At 38.8% G+C, this 17,588-nt stretch overlaps 1 protein-coding gene across 3 annotated transcripts in view; it reads right to left on the bottom strand.

Moving 5' to 3' along the window:
- GLA1 (Folylpolyglutamate synthetase family protein) overlaps positions 1–17,588 on the bottom strand; it is a 488,793-nt gene that overhangs the window by 20,413 nt on the left and 450,792 nt on the right. Inside the window, exon 10 of one of the 3 annotated variants that reach the window (XM_089436892.1) lies at positions 4,663–5,271. The exons of 1 other annotated variant lie outside the window; for it this stretch is intronic. In XM_089436892.1, the coding sequence (XP_089293018.1) occupies positions 4,907–5,271 (365 nt within the window). In that variant the 3' untranslated portion in view covers positions 4,663–4,906. Of the gene's footprint in view, positions 1–4,662; positions 5,272–13,341; positions 13,723–17,588 lie in introns of those variants that run through there. One more of the 3 variants, XM_089436893.1, reaches the window with a different exon arrangement.

Below are 17,588 nucleotides of genomic sequence, written 5' to 3'. Positions count from 1 at the left end.
AGGTATTGCCAGACTAGTTGTCCAATCTGTGGGGAGCCCCTATTGTATGATGTTGTTGAAAATTTTTGTAATCTGAGGTGCAAGAATTTTTGAGCCCCATTTTAGATATTCTGCTTGGAGTTCAGCTAAGTCTTTTGCTTTTCCAACACCCAACTTCTTGATACCCATCTCTACCTCTTGCACCGTGAAGAGTTCAATATCAGCGTTGACCAAGGGGGGAGGGTCACCCTTGGGATATTGCTCATAGAGATGTCTTCCATAGTCAAACCATTTAGAAGTTGTAATAGTATTTCCAGATTGTATCTTTTTCAGTTGGAGCTCCTTCTAAAATAATTTGGGATTATTTTTCCCAAGGAAGATTAGTTCTTCCCTCCTTGAAACCATGAAATCGGTCATTTTCTTGCTTAGTAACTGCTTGTAAGCTTTGAGCTTTATGTTATCTGCGTTTTACTCTTTCCACATTCTCGTCTTTTTGCATTCCTCGTCAAACCAAGCATTAATCGGAAAACATTTTGTTTCAGACTTCTTAATTTTCTCTTTTGCACTTTGCAAGTGCGCATTGAATTAAATATGTTAATTCATGACTATGAAGGTTGTGAATTGTGACTTTCTCCTTTTTGAAGAGCCTCTCTAGCATCATTTTGAAGGTATTACAATTTCTTGGGGTCAAAAGAATTCTTCCCTATGGGAGGTTTTGTTGGACATGCTGAATTTTTTACTCTAATTGTTTCTTTCCAGTCCAAGAGAAACATAAATAAATTGGCTTGTGATATGATTTTAAGTCCCGCAACTGATCTCCAATCAAGACTTCCTCCATTTTCTCACACAAACCATGCGAGCAAATTACATAATCCACTACACTTTCTCCATTGTAAGTATTGCAAGTGAAATTATCGAACTTTGCCCATCTAGTCAAGCCATTACAAATGACTATATCAAAGGCCCCACATAGAGTAAGCAATTGTTCTCCAAAGAGATTGCATCCCTTGTCCTCTGAAATTATTTCCCACTGAGGATTACTCTCTTCTGTAAGCCAAATAGGGTCGCAATCATCTTTACAGCAAAGAATTCTAGCTTGCTCGCTTGGAGTCCTATCATTGAAATCACCCACTATAAGGACTTCACCTAGCTGCGAATAAGTTGCAATATCCACTTTTAAGGCTGCAAATGGATCTTTGTGGTCAAGCCCTCTACCTTTGTAGATGTTCGAAAATTGCAGCGCAAAATAGCATGCTGCAATTCTGATGTGGTTTCCATTTTCTGATATTTTAATCCAAATGAATTGTTTATTTGAGTCTTCTTTTTCTAGCTGAATCAGATGACCTTCTTCCTCCCTTACTAAAACCATGATACCCTCGTGCCCTTTTCCATTCCATGCTGCCTTGTTCCACACTGCCATCTTCCAGTATCCTTCAAACAGAGGTGTCTTGCACCCTTCATGCTCATGTGTTTCTATGAGGCAAATTACGTTTCTATCTTCCGCAATAGGCCCTAACCCAAGTCCTCGTCTCCATGAGTAACCTTTGCAGTTCCAACAAACTAATCTTAAGGAAACCTGGGTATTACTTGATTGCTATTTATTTTGACATGCAAGACTCATATTTGAGTCTTTGTCCCTGCTTTCCCATACTGACCTTGCTTCCTAACTTCCTGTTGAAGATTTTGTTGCTTCTTCTTTATTACCATCTCGCTGCTCTATTGAAATACTCATTGGATAAAACATTTAATTCTTCATTCAAGGAGTACCCATGTTGCATACTTTCGATGGACCCTGTTACATGAAAATGAGAAATACATGAAACACATGATTGCAATCACACTTTTCATGTATTTCTCATTTTTTGCGTAGTAGGGTCCATCGAAAGTATGCAAGATAGGTACTCCTTAGATGAGGAATCAAATTTTTCATCCAACGAGTGTTTCTGCTTTAAATTTGAGTAAACTCTTAGGGAGATAAGTTCAAAATACGAGTTGAAAAAATAGTTTTTTCTTTTTTCCCTCTAAAATTTGATAATGTAATTTAATCTTGTTTTATTATTTTCACTATCATTTTATAATTTCCTTAGGAGGCCCATTTTAGACCTCAAAATTCCCCTAATGGGTTTTCGAATTATGTAAAAAGATTTAATATTGAGTCAAATAAGCTATTGGTCACCTCCACACCAAGTTGGCCTCAAGGAGATCAAGCCAGCCTCAAACAAGGTAATTCAACCTCACCAAAAGGGTATATATATAAGCAGTTTGAATTCATTTGGAAACACTCACAAGTTCGATATCCAAGAGAAAGAGCATAAAAAGTGCGAAGTTGTAGAAGGAGAAGAATTGTTGGAAGGTCCAATTTTTGGAGCATCTCTCTCACACGTGTGAATTTGCTCAGTTACTTCTAGAAGATTGAAGTTTTTGCTGGGCTAACTGTTGGGTCGAAGATTTTGTTGGGAAAAGTACTGTGTCGAAGATTTGGCTAGGGCTAATGTTGGACCGAAGTTGTGTTCCTCCTGCAAGTCGCTGCTACTAGATCAAAGTTGTTGTTGAAAGGGCTGACTTGGTGTCAAGGAGGTATTTGTCTAGGTCATGAGTCTTGGATTGCCTCGTGAAACTATTGAAGGAAGAGCTGTTGACTGGGTTTTCCACTAAATTGGGGTTTTGCCCTAGTTGTCCGCCTAGATCTGGTGTCTGTGATTTTTGTTTTATTGTTTTGGTAATTGCTTGAAGAATTAAAGATGAAAGAAGAACACAAAAAAGTTAATAAGAACATAAGAATTTCACAAGTAATTATCAACATAAAGAAAATATTTATACCTTTCTTATTTTCTAACATTCCCCACTGTCATAGACACGAGGGGAGAGTGTCCCATACGAGCTTCCTCATTGTGAGTATATTTCAAGTTGAGATGGGCTCCCCAATGTGGTTTCAGGTTGAGCAAGGATCCTTGATATTGTTCTGGATTGAGATAAGCTCTATGATGCTATTGATGTGAATTAAGGGTGGTAGCTTAAGCTCCCCTCCAATGTTAAATTATTCTTCTTGAAGATTCAAGAGTGTTCAACATATGACCAAAAGACAAGTAGAGATAAGAAGAGATAAGGAGGGATGAGCATATATGGGGAGACATGAGAAAAAATGACATTTGATGATGTCGAGACACTTGTGATAGGACATGTGCTGCAGTCAGTAATTTCTCCCTAGTTGAGAGGGAGTGTTAATTTGGCAGCCTAAGGACAAATTCTCTCCATTGGATAATCTTCATCATCAAGAAAGACCCCCTCTAGCCCTTGGAAGAATTTAATTTGGTAAAGGAAAAATATATTATTAATATGGAAACCTACATGTTCACAAAAAGACAAGTCGGCCCAAAAGAGAAATTGGACACCTTTGTATGGCTATAAATACAAGTCAAGTGACCCTCATTTGGAGATCGTCAATCATTCTTCTTTCTTTGGTTTGGCTCGCATCGGTCTGAAGTTGGTTTGCGGGAAAATGGTTCACAAAGGTCCGAAAGTGCAGGGTCTGAGCTCGCACATGTGAATTAGGGTTTTTGGTTTCCAGCCGCAAGGTTGACACAGGAATTTGTTGGCTGCAACCCTTTGTGGGGTTGGAAAGCTTCAGACGCACACATAACTCTCCCTCCATGCGATTGGGAGTTAGGGTTTCATTTTTACGAGTGACCGCAGTTGACCACACTTGACTGCAAATTTCCACAATTGACTGTAGATGTTGACAGTTGACCGCAAGTTTTTGAATCATGGTTTTGATAAGTATTATTGCTGGGTTCATCTCTATAAAATGATTTGGTTAATTTTACTTGATAGTATTGTGAATGAAGAAATTTATTATTGTACTTTCTCTTTGTTGAACATTTTATGACAATCTAATAAGAAGAATTTGAAAGGGTTCCCCCTTGGGGGATTTTGCCCTAATCTCTAGCCAATCCTAGTGTCTCTATGTGTGAATGTTTTTCTTCTATTCTTCCTTTATGCTCCACTGCATCGTTGATGATATTGTTGTTTCTACATAATTGCATATGATGTAATGGTGTTATAATGTTGTGGGTGAATAAATGTGTAAATGATAAAATGCTATTATCTAAAACAAAGAACAATATATACCTTAGAAAAATTAACACCCTATTTTCAAATATTAACTTAACACATGAGACTTACATATTTTGCAAAATCTAGTGAATTTGACACAAAACTTCAAGGATTATTCATAAAAATACTACTACTATAATAATTATGTGCACTATCCTAGTATTTCTTTCACTTGATTCGCATGATTCCTCATTGCTTTTAAAATGTTTAAATGTCTCTCACAGCTTTTAGTTTTTTATGTCCATTAGATTCTATATAAGTTCCATTATGGCAAAAAAAACTCTCCTTTTCATTTTAGAAAGGCAAAATACTGTGATTCATATTGTAATGAAGCCTCACTATAATAGTCTAGCTTAGGAGAGTGCCTTGTCAATGAAATTCTCTTAAAATAGAAAAGCCAACTTATTACCACATGCAATATTGTTATCTTACCTCACAAAAAGGGATGGATATGGCACTTAAATTTATATAAATTGACCATGTGTGAAACTGTCCCAACAAAATTAAGTCCTTTGATTTTTTGTGAAATAATAAATCCATGCAATTATTTATACTTTTAATTGCCAACACTGAAAACAGACCATGATTTTCATACTAATGGGAATCAATCGAGTTACATGTAGGTCATTTGTTCATTTGCGTACAGCTATGGAATCCTCCAATCACTGATTTGTTGAATTTGTCGTACATCTTTATTGGATTTGATAATAGTATAGTCATACAGATGTGGATGAAAATAAAGGTGAAAGTATTTGAACTCTAATATGCCAAAACCAAGAACTGAACCAAAACTCAGAAACTAGCCGCAACCTGGTTAGTTATGTATACAAGAAATAACTGTGGATACTACATGCAATGACCCAGTGACACATATAATGCCACTGGATTGATTGCTCACAAGTTCCAGCAATTTGTTAGCTTTCTTCACAGCATATTCCACAGACTCAGATTCATTAGCAACTAGTAATCCTGGTTGATCTGTAAACGAGCTTCGTATATTCTGATCACTACAGTTTATATTTGAACAGTTGTTTTGAGTTTCACTCCAATCTATAACTGACAAATTGCACTCCCCTGCCGTTTGTGTCCAAATTCTAGACAAAGATGTAGCTGTTGTTGTACGTGAGTTTCCTCCAGCCACACTAACTTCAGTAAGGATGGCCACCTTTGGCAATGCACCTAAAGAACCACAAATGTTAAAGTTAATCATGTAAGCTGAACCATGACAAATTGTCTGCTAGATAAATATGTTGTTAGCATCTAATTAGTAATAACAAATCAACCAGAAATTGTTGGGCCAGGTTTGCACAACAGCAACAAAATATTCAAAGTCTAAAGGTAAAGAGATTGAACTATAATCAGCACAAATCTACATTCACTCTAAGACATGATAGAGAGCATCATTATAGTACACATCACTTTTTCTTACAACGGCATATCAACACCAGCAGTGCCTTAGAGACAATCTACTTGGATAAGAAATTTAAACCAGAAAGTTAGATCAAAGGGCTAATATCCAAACCTAACTGTTAGATGTCAAAATATTTATCATTTTAGGGCAGACCCTTGAAAGATAAGTTGTATTTCTCCTACACTCAAGTGTCTGATCTGTTGAATATGCATTTGTTCATAAAGGATATTTGTAATATTCCGTCTAATTAAATTATGCTGAGTCCTGAATTTTTGCAATTTTGGTGGTGGACCATTTTTTGGGGCATAAAACTTAGAAAAACTGGATGAAGAGGCACTAATTTAAATTTTGTGAGAAAGGGGCTTTAAAGAAAAATGTACAACCAAAATAAACTTTATAAGAACCAATAGTATTCAAGATGATGATACCAATTATGGGGGATGATTCACCAGTTTTGCAGTAAAAAAACAAAAATAATAAAAAATAATAAAATAATAAAACTATTTTTTCAACTCGTATTTTTAATTTATCTCCATAAGTTTTTACTCAAATTTCGAGTGGGAGTATTCGTTGGATGAAAAATTTAATTCCTCATACAAGGACTACCCATGTTGCATACTTTTGATGGACTCTATTACACGAAAAATGAGAAATACATGAAAACATGTGATTGCAATCACATTTTTCATGTATTTCTCACTTTTTGCGTAGTAGGGTCCATCGAAAGTACACAGCATGGGTACTCCTGTGATGAGGAATCAAATTTTTCATCCAACAAGTGTTTCCGCTCAAAATTTGAGTAAACCCAAAAGGAGATAAGTTGAAAAAATAGCTTTTTTCTTTTTACCCTCTAAACTTTGATGATGTAATCTAATCTTATTTTATTATTTCCACTATTATTTTCTAATTTCCTTAGGACGCCCATTTTAGACCTCAAAATTTCCTTAATGGGTTTTTGAATCATGTAAAAATATTTAATATTGAGTCAAATAAGCTATTGGTCACCTCCACACCAAGTTGGCCTCAAGGAGATCAAGCGAGCCTCAAACAAGGTAATTCAACCTCACCAAAAGGGTATATATACAAGAAGTTTGAATTCATTTGGAGACACTCACTCACAAGTTCTATATCCAAGAGAGCAGGCACATAAAAGGTGCGAAGTTGCAAAAGAAGGAGAAGAATTGTTGGAAGGTCAGTTTTTTGGAACATTTCTCTAACATGTGTGAATTTTCTAGGTTACTTCTAGAAGATCGAAGTTTTTGTTGGGCTAACTGTTGGGTCGAAGATTTTGCTGGGCTAACTGCTGGGTCGAAGATTTTGCTAGGCTAATGTTGGATCAAAGTTGTGTTGCTACTGCAAGTTGTTGCCACTAGATCAAAGTTGTTGCTAAAAGGGCTGACTTGGTGTGGAGAAAATATGTGTCTAGGTCAAGAGTTTTGGATTGTCTCGTAATTGAAGGAAGATTTGTTGACTGGGTTTTCCCCTAGATTGGGGTTTTGCCCTAGTTGTCCTCCTACATCTGGTGTCTGTGATCTTTGTGTTGTTGTTTTGGTAATTGCTTGATGAATTAAAGATGAAAGAAGAACACAAGAAAGTTAACAAGAACATAAGAATCTCACAAGTAATTATCAACATAAAGAAAATATTTTTGCCTTTTTGATTTTCTAACATTCCCTATTGATTTGTGGTAGCATCAGATGTGCTTTAGCCATGAAAATTAGTGGAGAGACTAAATCACATAAGATCTCCAAAACCCAGAAATGGTTTGGGGAAATTCCACCCGGTTAGAGAGAGATTAGAATAATTAATATTTTTAATGGAGTTCCTAAGTCAAAACTTAGGAAAAATAAAATATTAATGGGTATTAATATAAAATTGGGTTGGAAGGTTCTAAGTGATATGGATCAAGCCAAATCTAATCTTAGTTGTTGATTAGAGACTTAATCTCGGTCGTTGAAGACTCAACAGGAAAAGTATAAGAGGAGGTTTGAGGGTCAGTTGGAGACACACCAAGATTGATCAGTCAATTCGATTTTCTAGAGCGGGTTTTGCTGAGAAAATTTGAACAAGTGATCTGAATTACAGCGAGGGGCAGTGAGTACATAGCAGAGAGGTAGAGAGAGTGCTAGAGGGTCAATGCAGTGATTGAGGAGGCTATGTAGAGGCAGCAAGAGCTACGCAGAGGCAGGTAGAGACCACACAGAGGCTGAGGGGCCTATGTGGGTGATGCAGAAGGCCAGAGAGCTGACGCAGAGAGGCAGAGCGCTAATGTAGAGGGTTCCAGAGCTGCACAGAGGCTAGTAGGGTTGATGCAAAGATTTGGAGAAGTGTCGGAAGGATTTTCATGGGGCAGACTAGTGCTGAGAAGCAGAATATCTGCTTCTGAGAAGAGGTGTTACTCTCGTGTAAAAATCTTTGTTGGGTGAGCCAGTTTGACACCCTAGTTGTACTCAAGAAATCTGCATAATAATAAAACCCTCAGAACTGTTGCACCGATTTTCCCGCATTGGGTTTTTCCGGGAATGATTGTCCCAAAATAACGATGTCCCTTGTGTGTTTGTCTAGTATTTCAGTTGTCGATCTGTATATGAGTTAAGGCTGCATTTGTGTTTATTTTCAATATTTATATGAATAATAACTTGTTAAAGAATAAGCAAATATGTGAAATAAACCAAATAATGCAGGAGGGATTTCTGATGTGTTAGATTCAAAAATTTCAACATAGTATCAGAGCATTGCAGATCATAGGAGGACTGAAGGCACCAGCATAATCATAAGTATTTGTAGTAGTAGCAGTTATCCCGAGAGGCGGAGTTGCTCCTAAGTAGAAAGCGGTAGAGAAAGAGTGACCAAAGGGCTTGCATCATCATTTCAAGCCAGAGAGAAGGGCCAGTGCAAAGGCAGAGAGAGACAGAAGAGGCTCACAAAGAGCCACGTCATCCTACTCAGTCAGGTAGGTTTGACGCAGTTGGCCAAAGGAGTGATTCAGACTTTGACGGGATTGCGTAGAGCTGGAAGGCTCAAATTCTTTAGTTGTTGGGGCATAGGGAGTTGTGGGTAGATTGTGGATTAGGAAGTTGGTGGGGTGTTGTTGTTGTCGAAGCAGAACAATACCTAATGGGACAGAACCAAGGTAGAGGGAGTCGTTGCCTTAACAGATTTCTACCCAAGAAATCCAAATCCGAGTTGCAGTTGCAAAGAGGATCGAAGATGAGCAGATCGACAATTGAAGGGAAGATTTCCAGCAGGGAAATCAAGACTTAGAGGGAGATTTCCAGGAGGGAAGTCGAATCTCAAAGGGAGTCTAGAAGAAGGAGCAGAGATGGTAGTGAACGACTGAGGGATCGGGACAGGTTGGATGGGGCTTCCAGCTTTGTCATCTGGAAGGCCAAGATCCTGTCAGTGCTGAATAGACATCACATCAAGGGCTTCGCCTTGAGAAACATGGCTATCCCAGTAGACCCAACTGATAATGAGAAGTATGAGGATGCAATGGTGAAGGCAAAGTGTATAATCCTTGATGAGGTCAAGGATCATGTCGTACCACATATTGCCGAGAAGAGCACGACAAAGGAGATGTGGGATACTTTGACAACATTGTGTCAGGGCACTTCCATGCAGCAGAAGATGCTATTAGAGAATCAGCTGCGGTCGTATCAGATGTAGAAGGGGGAGTAGATAGATCTATACCTCCTCAGATTGTAGGAGATTTGGGACCAACTTACTTCCATAAGGGCCACACCGGATCAGGAGTTCATGGTGACGACCGCTCTAAATGTAGTCTTCGAGGAGTGGGAGACATTTGTCCAATGCATTTTGGGTAGAGCTAATCTTCCAGGATGGGAAGAGATGTGGGTAGCTCTTCACCAACAAGAGATCAGACGGTTGACCAAGGCGAGGAGTAGTGGCAAAGGAGGTCGAATCAAGAAAGCGGAGGAGGAGGATGCGGCTCTGGCATCTGTGGGACAGCAGGGGAAGAGAAAGAAGAAGGATATCTCCAAGCTAAAGTGATTCCATTGTGGGGAGTTGGGTCATTATGCAACCAAGTGTCCCAGAAAGAAGAATAAGGGAGAGGCTTCTGACTCCAAGGCAGCTTCGGCTAAGGTGGAGAAATAAGTCGAGACTAATGACTATTGTGCCATGAGTGCTCATGCACCACTAGGGAATAGGTGGGATGACATAGAGTTGTAGTCATGAGGACTACAAAAGATGTGGGTCAAGATCCTTGAGGTGCCCAAACTTTTGGATCATATCCGACTACGGGAGCTTCGGATGATAATAACAAGATGACAGATGTCAGTAGAAGCAAGATACGATGGAGCAACAAGACAGTGCTAGAGTGCAGAGGTCTGTAGTAGCACAGTGGGGGTTGCAACAGTGCGAGAGGCACATAGGTCTTTGCAGCAGTGCGAGAGGCACAAAGGAGGTTGCAATAGCGCATAGGTAGCAGAAGTAGTTTCAGCATCAAAAGGCTTCCGGACTGAAAAGGATGTCATTAGTTGGGCTATTCAAATAATTCTCGGTAACTGAGTTGCAGTGCAGCAGGTAGCAGTGGAAGTGCTATGGGCAGCATGGACAGCATGTTGAGAGGGAGCTGTAGTACAGATGGAGCAGTGGCAGTGGCAGAGCCATGGGTAGTAGTACAGGAAGCAACAGTGCAGTGGATGTTGGGCAGCGGGCCAAGCATCAACATAGGTACCAATGCAGGAGGTTCAGAGTGATGTTCAGTGGTGGAGCATTACTAGAGCATATTCCTCGCTAAGAGGGAGTGTTGATTTGTGGTAGCATCGGATGTGCTCTAGCCATGAAAATTGGTGGAGAGGCTAAAGCACATTAGATCTCCAAGATCTAGAAATGGTTTAGGGAAATTCCACCTAGTTAGAGGGATATTAAAATAATTAATATTTTTAATGGGGTTCCTAAGTCTAAACTTAGGAAAATTAAAATATTAATGGGTATTAATATAAAACTGGGTGAGAAGATTCTAAATGACATGGATCAAGCCAAATCTAATCTTAGTCGTTGATTAGAGACTTAATCTCGGTTGTTGAAGACTCAACATGAAAAGTATAAGAGGAGGCTTGAGAGTCATTTGGAGATACACCAAGATTAATCAGTTAGTTCGATTTTCTGGAGCGAGTTTTGCTGAGAAAATTCGAACAAGTGATCTGAGTTGCAACAAGGGGCAGTCAGTACATAACAGAGAGGCAGAGATAGTGCCAGAGGGTCAGCACAGTGACTGAGGAGGCTAGGTAGAGGCAGCAGGAGCCATGCAGAGGCAGCGAGAGATTGCGTAGAGGCTAAGGGGTCTGTGTGGGTGATGCGGAGAGGCAGAGGGATTACGCAGCGGGTTCGAGAGCCATGCGGAAGCTAGAAGGGCTGACGCAGAGCCTTGGAGAAGAGCTGGAAGGATTTTCGTGGGGAAAATTAGTGTTGAGAAGCTGAATATCTTCTTCCAAGAAGAGGTATTATTGCCGTGTAAAAACCTCTGTTGGGTGAGCCAGTTTGGCACCCTAGTTGTACTCAAGAAATCTGCATAATAATAAAACCCTCAAAACTGTTGCACCGATTTTCTCGCATTGGGTTTTTCTGGGGACGATTGTCCAAAAATAATGGTGTCCCTTGTGTGTTTGTCTAGTATTTCAGTTGTTGATCTATATATGAGTTAAGGCTGCATTTGTGTTTATTTTCAGTATTTATATGAATAAATAACTTGTTAAAGAATAAACAAGCAGGTGAAATAAACCAAATAATGCAATAGGGATTTCTGATGTGTTAGATTCAGAAATTTCAACATTCCCCACTGTCATAGACATGACGTGAGAGTGTCCCATAGGACCTTCCTCATTGTCAGTAGATCTTGGGTTGAGATGGGCTCCCCAATGTGGTTTCAGGTTTAGCAAGGTTCCCTGATGTTGTTCTAGATTGAGATAAGCTCTCCGATGCTATTGATGTCAATTAAGGGTGGTAGCTTAAGCTCCCCTCCGATGTTAAATTCTTCTTCTTTTAGATTCAAGAGTGTTCAACATATGAGCAGAAGACAAGCAGAGATAAGGAGGGATGAGAAAATATGAGGAGAGATGAGAAAAAATGACATTTGATGATGTCGAGACACTTGTGATGGGACATGTGTTGCAGTCAACGATTTCTCCCTAGTTGAGAGGGAGTGTTAATTTGGCAGCTTAAGGACAAATTCTCTCCATTGGATAACCTTCTTCATCAAGAAAGACCCCTTCTAGCACTTGGAAGAATTTAACTTGGTTAAGGAAAAATATATTATTAATATGAAAACCCACATGTGCACAAAAGGACAAGTCGGCCCAAAAGAGAAATTGGACACCCTTGGATCGCTATAAATACAAGTCAAGTGACCCTCATTTGGATATCATCGATCATTCTTCTTTCTTTGGTTTGGCTCACATAGGTCAGAATTAGGTTTGCGGGAAATTAGTTCACATAGATTCGAAATTGCAAAGTCTGAGCTCGCACGTGTGAATTAGGGTTTTTGGTTTCCAATCGCAGGGTTGACACAGGAATTTTTTGGCTCCAACCCTTTGTGGGGCTTGAAAGCTTTAGCCGCACACGACTCTCCCTCAATTTGATTGGGACTTAGGGTTTCATTTTTATAGGTGACCACAGTGGACCACAGTTGACTGCAAATTTCGGCAGTTGACCGTAGATGTTGACAGTTGACGGCAAGTTTCTGAATCATGGTTTTCATTAGTATTATTGTTGGGTTCATCTTTGGAATATGATTTGGTTAATTTTGCTCAATAGTCTTGTGAATGAAGAAATTGATTATTGTACTTTCTTTGTTGAACATTTTATGACAATCTAATAAGAAGAATTTGAAAGGGTTCCTTGTGGGGTTTTTCCCTAGTCTCTGGCCAATCCTAGTGTTTCTATGTGTGAATGCTCTTCTTCTATTGTTCCTTTATGTTCCACTGCATTGTTGATGATATTGTTGTTTCTACATAATTGCATATGATGTAATGATGTTATAATGTTGTGGGGTGAATTAAATGTGTAAATGATGAAATACTATTATCTAAGACAAAGAACAATATAACCCTAAGAAAAATTAACACCTTATTTTCAATTATTAACTTAGCACATGAGACTTACATATTTTGCGAAATTTGGCACAAAACTCCAAGGATTATTCATAGAAATACTACTAATATAATAATTATGTGCACTATCCTAGTATTTCTTTCACTCGATTCGCATGATTCCTCATTGCTTTTAAAATGCTTAAATGCCTTTCCCACAGCTTTTAGTTTTTTATGTCCATTAGATTATATATAAGTGCCATTATGGCAAAAAAAAACTGTCATTTTGATTTTAGAAAGGCAAAATACTGTAATTCATATTGTATTAAAGCCTCACTATAATAGTCTAGCTTAGGAGAGTGACTTGTCAATGAAATTCTCTTAAAATAGAAAAACCGACTTATTACCACATGCAATATCTTTATCTTACCTCGCAAAAAGGGATGGATATGGCACTTAAATTTATATAAATTAACCATGTGTGAAATAATAAATCCATGCATTTTTTTATACTTTTAATTGCCAAGACTCCAGTTTTGTTCATTCACCGAAAACAGACCATGATTTTCATACTAATGAGAATTAATCTTGTTACATTTAGATCATTTGTTCATTTGTGGTACAGCTATGGAATCCTCCAACCACTGATTTTAAAACATGCCAGCCATTATACAACATATTTATAGGATTTCATAATAGAATAGTCATACAGATGTGGATGAAAATAAAGGTGAAAGTATTTGAACTCTCATATGCCAAAACCAAGAACTGAACCAAAACTCAGTAACTAGCCGCAAGCTGCTTAGTTATGTATACAAGAAATAACTGTAGATACTACATGCAATGACCCAGTGACACATCTAATGCCTCTAGATTGATTGCTCACAAGTTCCAGCAATTTGTTAGCTTTCTTCACAGCATATTCCACAGACTCAGATTCATTAGCAACTAGTAATCCTGGTTCATCTGTAAATGAGCTTTGTAAATTCTGATCACTACAGTTTATATTTGAACAGTTGTTTTGAGTTTCACTCCAATCTATAACTGACAAATTGCACTCCCCTTCCATTTGTGTCCAAATTCTAGACAAAGATGTAGCTGTTGTTGTACTTGAGTTTCCTCCAGCCACACTAACTTCAGTAAAGATGGCCACCTTTGGCAATGTAGCTAAAGAACCACAAATGTTAAAGTTAATCATGTAAGCTAAACCATGAAAAACTGTCTGCTAGTTAAATATGTTGTTAGCATCTAATTAGTAACAACAAAACAACCAGAAATTGTTGAGCCAGGTTTGCACAGCAGCAACAAAATATTCAAAGTCTAAAGGTAAAGAGATTGAACTATAATCAGTGTAAATCTACATTCACTCTGAGACATGATAGAGAGCATCATTATATTAGACATCACTTTCTCTTACAACAGCATATCAACACCAACAGTGACTTAGAGACAATCTACTTGGATAAGAAATTTAAACCAGAAAGTTAGATCCAAGGGCTAATATCCAAACCTAACTGTTAGATGTCAAAATGTTTATCATTTTAGGGCAGACCCTTGAAAGATAAGTTGTATTTCTCCTACACTCAAGTGTCTGATCTGTTGAATATGCATTTGTTCGTAAAGGATATTTGTAATATTCCGTCTAATTAAATTCTGCTGAGTCCTAATTTTTGCAATTTTGGTGGTGGACCTTTTTTGGAGCATAAAACTTAGAAAAAATGGATGAAGAGGCACTAATTTAAATTTTGTGAGAAACGGGCTCCAAAACATTAGAGAGAAGAATAAATTAAATGGATGGTGGAATGTGGGGACCACCTCAAAAAGGAAGTTTGAACTCCCTTGAGGAAGTTCGATTTGGAGGGAAGAGAGGAGGTTGAATTGTGGAGCCCACGAGGAGAAAGGAGGAGGAGCAAATATAAGTAGAAGTAGAGGGTCTTGTTACCCACCACCTATGGGTTACACCCATAGGGGAAAATTTTCTCCTAGATTGTCTTCAGATGGCAGCCAGCGGCCCCTTGCAGCCACCAGATAGTTCAATGTGCCACCATCTCTGCCACCTGAACCAGCGATTATGTACCCTCACCCATCTTTTATGATCGTATGTTTGAAGGTGGGCCTTCCAACCTTGAAGATATGTCTTTCATTATATAGTTGGGTATTTTTGCTTACTTATCATGGACACTTTTGGGCATGAATTGGCGGGGGGATTTGGTGAAAAAAATGGGCTTCGTTTGTGCTCTTGTCCCCTTGTCCAACTTGGTGATTAACCTTGTATCCTAGTCCCATTGGGATCTCTTTTATTGACTAATAGCTTAGGAGTGTCACAACATGGGAAATCCCAATTTTGGTTGCGTAGTCTCGCTTCCTGACACCACATACATCACTCCCCTCTGCTCATTGTTTCACATATTTCCCATCTGGGTGCACAAGGAGTTAGCTTTCCTATGCCCTTGTCCACACTTTTGGTTGGGCTTGGAACGATGCTCCAGAGGTTGATGCAACTAAAAAGAAAATAAAAAGCATAATTTGGCCTCTCTCAACAAGAAATGTACCATAAAATGCAAATGATGGCCAGGACATACAAATTTAGCACGTGGAAGCCAACATGAGCTCTACCCCCTATCATTATGGTCATCGCCCTGGTTCCTAGGGCCCCTATGTTGGCCCCCTACATCACCAAGGAACCCATGATTGTCCCAACCCCTGGTGGGCAATCAACTGCCCAACCTTAAAGCGTGTACTCATTGCTATATCATTCACATCATGCTCTCATCCCATGTAGGCTCGAGCAGTTATAAAAGAAAAATTAATAAAAGGCAAAAGACATATGAAGAGGGGTGGAAAAACAAAGGTTGGGGTAACTCATGTAGCACGATTCCTCCCTCCTACATCAATACACCCAGATGTGGGCTTTCCTCATCATAGCTACCCTTGTACCATGGCACGTAACTTTGAGCCTTCTTTTGATGCTCCACTTCGTTCTATCATTATATCACATGACACCAACTATATGATGGATATACCACGGACCTGTCTCTCCCTTAGAGGTTGAAGCCACTAATAGGGTCCTTGATTAACCTCCTTCTTGAACTTGGAGACTCATATACACTCTAAAGCCCATTATGGAAGGGCATGCCACTATGAAGTGCCCAATTGGTTCCATGATTTGTAAGCTCATTTACTCAATTACACTAATGATTTGTTGTATTGGAAGGTGAGGAGATGCATTGAATCTTATACAGGACTGCAGGTGGGTCTTCATCTTGGCACTTGGTCTCACTATATGGGTTCCAAACCCTTCAGAAGATCATATTGGCATTTGTAGGGTGTGCGTTGAGAGCCATGGACCTCCACTATAGCAGAGAGCAGATTACCATGACATGGGATCCTTCAGTGCCATTCATTGCTCACTTGTTTTCCACTTATTTGATGATGATGATGATGATGCATTTGGACCACCTTGCCCAACCAGCCACACACTTGCACCACACACTTGGCAGTTGATCCAAGGCCTAGAAGAGGTTGTGTCTCACCATGGGAAACAAAAGGAGGGCTTGCATCATTGCTCTAGCCCTTGCAGATGGGATATGTGCTAGTTCGATTCAATTGGAGACCCATGACGATGCTTTTGTGCCCCCACAACCACTTTGGGGCACCACACGTCATTTGCTTGGAGATTAAGGGATCACCCCCTTCATCACTGTTATGGGAGCCCTCCTACTCATTATATTTATGGCACATGAGGGACTTCATTTGGCCTTCCAATAACCCTTCTAGCTACTTTTCTATCATTTCGGCCCTCTTGAGAGGCTAAATATTTTTATTATGGAGCTATTTGGTGGACTTGTCACCAATGTATTGTTATTTTGCACATTATTTTATTTTAGGGGCATCATTAGGCTAAATTAGGCCATTTGAATTCCTTAGAGGATTCTATAAATATAAGAGAGACATTCTCTTTCATTCATCATCTCTTGGATTTGGGATACATCTTTCTAAAGATTTCGGACTTGCAGTTTGTGGAATGATTTGGATGATTAAATGCATTTTGATGTGTGGAATATTTTCGCTCTCTCTTGGAGCTTCTATTTGGCAACTTTATGGATGGATATACTCTTTTTGTCATGTAAGTGCTCTTTTCACGCGAATTTCATAATGTTTCATGTCTAATGTATGGAATGCTATGTCATGATTTTACTTGTGCCCACAAAATTAATGTGAATTTATGAAACACTTGTAATCTTGACTCGTTGCATATGTTATTCATCTTGGCAAGAAGAACAATGTTTCATAGGGGTAGGTTGTGCACCTTTTACCTTGAAACTCCATCAAATATTGCATATCGAAGTATAAAATTCTAAAGTTGTTGTGAAGTTGCATCCACAAAGAGCGTAGCTTCTTCTTTAGGCCTCCTTGAAGAGCGGAGTTCCTAAAACATAATCATTTTGACTCCAATCTTCCCAATACCCAGGCACTGGTCCTAGATCCTTGGTAATCACATTAACTTAATAAAATATCTTGTTTTCACCTATTTTATTCCTCTTTTCTTCGTCCCTAAGGATAGGAAGATTTTCTAAGGCTTGGTGCGAAATTATAGGGAGGAGGAATTTTAGGATTTCGTCCAAACAAGTTTCTTCATTTATGTCTCCTCTAGGCATCCTCTAGTTTTGAACGAATTCCGATGGTGGAGTTTCAAATAAATTGATGCCCTAACTATCACATAAAGAGCGAACCCTTGAAGCTACTTTGACTTGGGGATTTCTTGAAGGTTTGCACTTTGTAGTTCACCATTCAAAACTTTTTCTCTTAACTATAGGTGATCATTGAATGAGCCTTTACCACGGTATATCTCTCAACCCTTGGTCTCTTATAGTATTTCTCTCAAGGGGATTTTCTGTTGAAGAATGTAACTAGTGTCAGTCTTCATAATCATATTCATGATGTATTGTATTTGTCAAAATAAATTTTTATTGCTAAATAAGTTGACATATTTAGCATGGGTTTCATGCTTGGGTTGTAACGGTTGGTATGAT

The sequence above is a fragment of the Pinus tabuliformis genome, chromosome 5_2, assembly GCF_031772625.1.
Source record: "Pinus tabuliformis cultivar Carrire ecotype Pingquan chromosome 5_2, CPIR1, whole genome shotgun sequence".
NCBI classification, from domain to species: Eukaryota; Viridiplantae; Streptophyta; class Pinopsida; order Pinales; family Pinaceae; genus Pinus; species Pinus tabuliformis.
The sequence above is the reverse complement of the archived record's forward strand: the minus strand, read 5'-3'. Positions and strand labels throughout refer to the sequence as shown.